Raw genomic sequence first — 6,020 nt, 5'->3', positions numbered from 1 at the left:
AAAATTAGTAATTAAAATTTATTAAATATATTTAATTTTTTTTTTTTACCAAAGATAGAATACTCGAACCCACAACCTCTTAATTGAGTATGGAGAGATTATGCCATTTGAGCTATTACTCATTGGCATATTTAATTATTAACCTGATATAAAGATAATTATAAAATTTTTACAGTAAAACTAGTGAAAATTTAAATGATTTAATAGATTTGATTAAATTATTATTTAATAAGTCTCAATTATCAATTTCAGGTAAAGTGATTTTTGACAGTGGAATTAATATTAAACAGTAAGAAAGCCACGTTCTTCATAACCGTCTTCTCCTTATTATTGTTACAGCTTTCTGCTCTATGTTCTTTGTATCTTTGTCTACCATCTTCTTTGCAAAAACCCTAAAGCAAGATAATGATGATGAAGTGGGGAGGAAGAAAAGCTGGTTCTTCTTCTCCTTCTGTGTCTTCTCATCACCATGCTTCTTCTTTTTCTTGGTTCTCTAAGTTAAAGCACATGAGAATCAACTCATCATCCGAGCCAACTACTACTACTCATCATGCAAACATCAAGAAGCAGAAGCCACCATACCAGAATAATACTTCTGATGCTGTTACTACTGCTTCTTCTACTGTTGCTGATGATGCTTCTTCTTCTTTATTTCACGATGAAGATAATTTTATTGACTCTTCTTCAAGTTTCCCTGCTGCTGCTAGAAGAAACAGTAGTGCTATGAAGCACACAGCAAGAGAAGGTGCTCTCATCAACAACAACAAGAACAAGTTGAAGAAGGAGAAAAAGGAGAGTGGTATTATTCAAAAGGAAGAAAGAAAATTTGTGGATGATAGGAAGGTTGAAATGGAGATGCAAGAGTACACTAGAGATGACAAGGAATATGAAAACCTAAGGAGGAGATTTGAGAGGAAAGCTCAAAAGGTTTTGCAAGAGCAACTCTTCAACTTAGAAAAAGAAAGAGGAAGAGAATCAAGAAAATTAGTACAAGAGATCAAAGATGTGGAGATGCAGTTGGATTCACCAAGAACAATATGCACACCAAGGATACATTATTCACTCCCATCTTCATCTGATTCCAAGAGTTCGAATTCTGTTAGAAGTAAGAAGAATAATGATATTTTGGAGAAGAAACTGATGATGAATCCTACTGATGAGGAGTTGAACTCGAACTTGAACTTGAAGGTGAAGACCAAGAAAAAGAAGCAACAAACAGTAGTTGATGGAAACAGCAGCAGAGAAATTATTCATCAGAGGAGGAAATCAAAGCATAGCCCCAGAATCAGAATACATTCTCCAAGGATGTCTTCTCCCAAGATTGATCAAGTTTGCAGAATAAAGGCTATAGAAGACATGAAGAAAGCAAGACTGAAGATGAAGAAAGAAAGAGAGGAGATTATTGTGCAGGAAGCACTACTCACAAAAGGGTCAGAAGATAGATTTGCTGTTATAAAATGTTCATTGGATCCAAGAAAAGATTTCAGAGACTCTATGATTGAGATGATCATTGAGAAGCAGATTAGAAACCCAGAAGAAATGGAAGAGCTTCTGGCATGTTATCTGACATTGAATGCTGATGAGTATCATGATCTCATCATTCAAGTTTTCAGGCAAGTTTGGTTTCAAATGAGCTATGGTGCTTAATTAATTACATTAAGCATGTATTCTTGTATTTAAAAGAGAGTAAGTCCTTGTTATATATTGTGTTATCATGCTTTGGTTTTACTTGATAACAATAATATTATTATGTAATAACAAAGTGTAGAATGATCTTATGAAGAATAATATATGATAATAGATATCAGAAGCAATTAAATTGCATTCTCTTATTGGGACTCAAATGGTGCCATTGGATCACCTGAATCATGCTGCAAAGTAGTGCAAGCTGGCTTCTGCTCAGCAGCTTAATATTTTGAGTTACACCTTTGACAAATACATATTTAATATTGATATAATGAGCAGAACTAACTCCGTGATCATGTGTAATAATAATGTGATTTTTCTTGTCACAGTAATACTTTGCATGAGGTGGAAGCAAAAATAGGGAAAAAGTTAGATAGGCACATGGTATAGCTTTCTTATAAAATATAGCATATATTATTTTCATTTACCTTATTTTCAGAGTTTGTTTAAGATGATATCCACAGATAAATAATACAAAATTATTATGTTATAATTAATCAATCTAATTGTAGAATGCATTATTTGCCTTTTGGGACCAATAAAGAACCAAAGTCACGAGATTTATCACTTATAATGACACCACCATGGTCAGAGTCCAAGGTCTTGTGTCTTTGACGGGTCATCACTCACTAACATCTATTATTTAATTTGACAATTAAGAGAAAATTAACCATGGGATATGTTGGTTGAGAACCAAGTTTTACAAACGAAAATTGCTTTGATTTTCTCATTTACTTACAAGTTACAACACCCGCCAAATCAAATCAAATCAAATTAAAAGAGAAATAATAAAATAAAAAAAAATAAAAAATTCTTCCCTTATACCAAGAAAAGAAAAAGTTCTTCTATTTTGCAATATTTTTATAAGATCACATCCTCAATCTTTCAATCTTTCTTTCTGCAGATACTTGGTCAAAGAATTATCTCAGATTCCATTTGACCCCAAGTTCAATAGTAGCCACTTAGAATAGTCAAAGGCATATATGCTCATAATAGTGTAGTCAATAAAGACTGAAATTATTTAACTACCATTGGATTAGTAAATTCTATTGTATGATAGATTGGTAAATCCTACTTAGTTACTGATCTATAGGTGGTTAATCTCTTACTATCTCACGTTACATAAAAAAATCAAAGAAAAAGCAGAGACAAATCTGTTAAAATGACTGTTTGTGAACAGAAAAGAGACTGTAAAAATGTAAAATGCAGAATCAGGTTGCATCCAAACAGTTTCAATGCATGCAAGCAAGTTCCCAGTTTCCACAGCATCTTCTAAGACATTCCAACATATTTTAATAACCCAAGCAGAAGAAATGTAATAAAACTAGAAACTAGAAAGTGATTTCACATCATGGTAGAACATGCCATGTCTTGCATCCTGTACTCATCTGTGGTTGCCTTGCCTTACATATAGCTTTCTGTAATGTCACAGCACTACAGTTTGATTGCAATTTAACAACATATAATATAATATCTTGTATTTCCCAATATGAACAAATCCTATTTTGAATGTAACACCTTCAAGTCTCAATAAATTCATTATTATTATTCAACAATTCTTTCTCTTATTAGCAAACAATTCAGTGCAGGCATCCAAACTATTAAAAAAAAAAAATACTGACTTCAGAGGGGAATCATAATTTAGAGTCAAGTCCATCAAATGTGCATTATACAAATGCCATTATAGATCAGTTTCAATTATCAATTCCAGGACCTATCCCTGTGAGGCATCTGAAATCCTAGATCGAAAACAAATATTCACACTTGATATTAAGTATCTCTCTGCAGCACATAAATTATGGGTCAAAAAGGGTGGGGGAAAAAATAACAACACTTAGGGATGCAAATCACGCTTTGGTACTGGTTTGGCATAGTAGAAATTGAAGAGAATGGCAAGCAGTAAAATAATAATTTACTAAGTTCTACAATGGACAAAACATCCAACCTAAGATATTGAACATGTATCTATAGCAGATTGTATCATGCTTACCTACAATTATTACATCTAATTCTGGGGGCAACAGCATCACAAGATAGAAAGAACGATCAATTTCCACAATGTTTTATCAGCTTAACTAAGAATGACCCATCTGTTCTGGAAGATTATTTACATTCCTCATGTTCCACCAAAATTTGCCATGTGCACTAGGCTTTCCTTCATTCTTTTTGTTGTCCAAATCCATTCTTTCTGATTGTGCCTCTTGCAGTTCTGTTGAACCAGGATTCTCTGTCAAGAATTGTTCCCAGAATTTGTCGTTAACACCAGTAGCTGCAGGGGTAGTTCCAACAGGTTGTTCCTTCAATGCAACAGTATCAGAAGGTAAAGCTGGCTCAGAATTCATGTCTATCCCGGATGACTTAGGCTGAACTTCATCATCGAGTTGCACACTAGATACCGCTGGACTATCTGGACAACTTGTGGATTCATCAACATCCAAGTTTGAATGACTTTGAACAATGGTTTCATTCACATCTTGTGCAATATATTCCCAAAATACCAGGGTTGACTCGAGCTGATTCATTCGTTCTATGCATGATGTGACGAAGCCACTACTCTCTGCATTTTCACTAGGTAACACTTGGGATATTTCCATAGGATCTTCAATGCTAGCTTCATCAGTAAAGTGACTGCTGCCTTTTGGCAACCTTCGTTTTCTTTCCATGTTTTCTGTCAGTGTCAACAGATTTAATGCAGCCCCAGGTTTATGCAGCACTTGAGAAATAGAAGAAATCATATTCTGTTGCCTCTTTTCCATTGTTTCCAAACGCTCCTTTGTGCAATCTATTTTTAACTTGAAAATTTCCCACTCTTGTTCTTGTCTCTGTAACTCCAGAATCTGTTCTTGTTTATCATGCTTAAGCTTTTCAATGTCATCTTTCAGACTCTTCCGTTCTGACTCGGTTAGCGGAATAGCCACTTGTCCATGTAGAGTCTGCAAAGAATGGCTATGAACCGGTTTGCGCCTATGAATATTCTTCATAAGATTTGGTTGACCTCTTACAAAATCATCATTGGAAAATTCCCATTGTTCAGGGTCAATCTTCTTAAAGCCCTGATCATACAGAAGCCATAATACAGTTCAAGCAATCAATATAAGAATGAGGAACAACAACGATACAAAATCTACTTATCAAATCCAATTGAACTAGACTAGAGGATTGAATTTTTCTTACATAAGTGTTGAGCTGTCTGATAAAGCTTGAGAAGTTATTGTGCTTAAAGAATTTTGGTAACAAGACCCTTGCAAACTCTGGTGGATTCCAAACAACAAAACTCCTGCTGCTGTCACTCCATGAAACAATGGAATTGGTGGAAGGATCATCCACCATCTCATATGTCTTTGTGAGAAATGGAGGTAAGGAACTTGAACTTCCCTGAACTTCATCCATCAGGCCCAAGCACCAAGCCCCAGTTACGCAAATCTAAAAAACAACCGAATCCTCAAACACCCTCTTCCTCAATTCACAATTCTCGAATCTAACACACACACAAGAATTAATAATTAAAAAAAAAATCCTTTTTTTTCCCTCCCCCCTTTTGTTTCTAGCTAGGTTGTATGAAATCCTAATAAATGTCAATGAATCACAACCAAACAGAGGATTCAGTTTTTCGCAATTCAATTCAATAATCGCTTTCTTCAAGCAAATAAAGCTCATACGCTTACCTGCACTGTACCAGCTGGCGATGAATTACAACCCAAAAGGTGAAAAGGTGAAACCTTTTACAGATTCAAATGCTCAAACACACCAAAGCTGAAAGTGGGTATAAGCAAAACCCACCCATAGTTACAGGGAAAAAATTTTAAATATATTTAAAAAAGAAAAGAGAAAAACTTTTTGTCAGCTTAACGTTCTTCAATCCAAAAATGCACTCTTCATGTTTATCACAGAGTTTAGCTAAAAATCTAAAAGGATTCCGACCCCTTTTTTTTTAACCAATAGTGTCAACGGTGGAATTATTTGTCATTTGTAGAACTTTTTAGAAATAAAATAAGCTTGCTGTTCAAGAAACAATAATTGGGGATATAATGTCCATTGAAAATAAAATATTGAAACCTTACTTAAATAATAAAGATAATATTTATTTTACAGAGATAGTTAATTTAATAATTAACTTTAAAACTGCATAACATAATTTTAAAAATAACTCAATTACCGTTTTAAAAGAAAGAAAGAAAATTGTAGAAAAAATAAAATAATTTATTTCATGTTAAATTGGGATTCATATTAGCAAAAAGGAAATTTAATTTTTTTTTCTTATTTTTCACTTTATTTTTCCTTTTGGTACGACATATTTATTGTGGTTGATTTAGTTGGAATTGGAATTTGGAAAT

General features: G+C 33.7%; 2 protein-coding genes across 3 annotated transcripts; one reads left to right on the top strand and one right to left on the bottom strand.

The window, feature by feature from the left end:
- LOC107619929 (transcription repressor OFP5-like) lies at positions 409 to 1,647 on the top strand. Its single transcript, XM_016322159.1, has one exon. It carries the CDS (start codon positions 409 to 411, stop codon positions 1,645 to 1,647), a length of 1,239 nt encoding a protein of 412 aa, XP_016177645.1.
- On the bottom strand, positions 3,350 to 5,645 carry LOC107623925 (heat stress transcription factor A-4c). 2 transcript variants are annotated; one of them, XM_016326327.2, is made up of 3 exons: positions 5,352 to 5,645; positions 4,861 to 5,164; positions 3,350 to 4,739 (listed from the first exon to the last, which is right to left on the bottom strand). In XM_016326327.2, the coding sequence occupies exons 2-3, from the start codon at positions 5,074 to 5,076 to the stop codon at positions 3,762 to 3,764; spliced, it is 1,194 nt and encodes a 397-aa protein (XP_016181813.1). In that variant the 5' UTR covers positions 5,077 to 5,164; positions 5,352 to 5,645; the 3' UTR covers positions 3,350 to 3,761. The 2 variants fall into 2 exon arrangements, with proteins under 2 accessions (XP_016181813.1, XP_016181814.1); XM_016326328.2 differs by having other exon boundaries at positions 4,861 to 5,109.

This window comes from Arachis ipaensis, chromosome B10 (genome assembly GCF_000816755.2).
Source record: "Arachis ipaensis cultivar K30076 chromosome B10, Araip1.1, whole genome shotgun sequence".
Lineage (NCBI taxonomy): Eukaryota > Viridiplantae > Streptophyta > Magnoliopsida > Fabales > Fabaceae > Arachis > Arachis ipaensis.
Note: the sequence above shows the minus strand (reverse complement) of the source record. Positions and strands in the feature narration are given on the sequence as shown.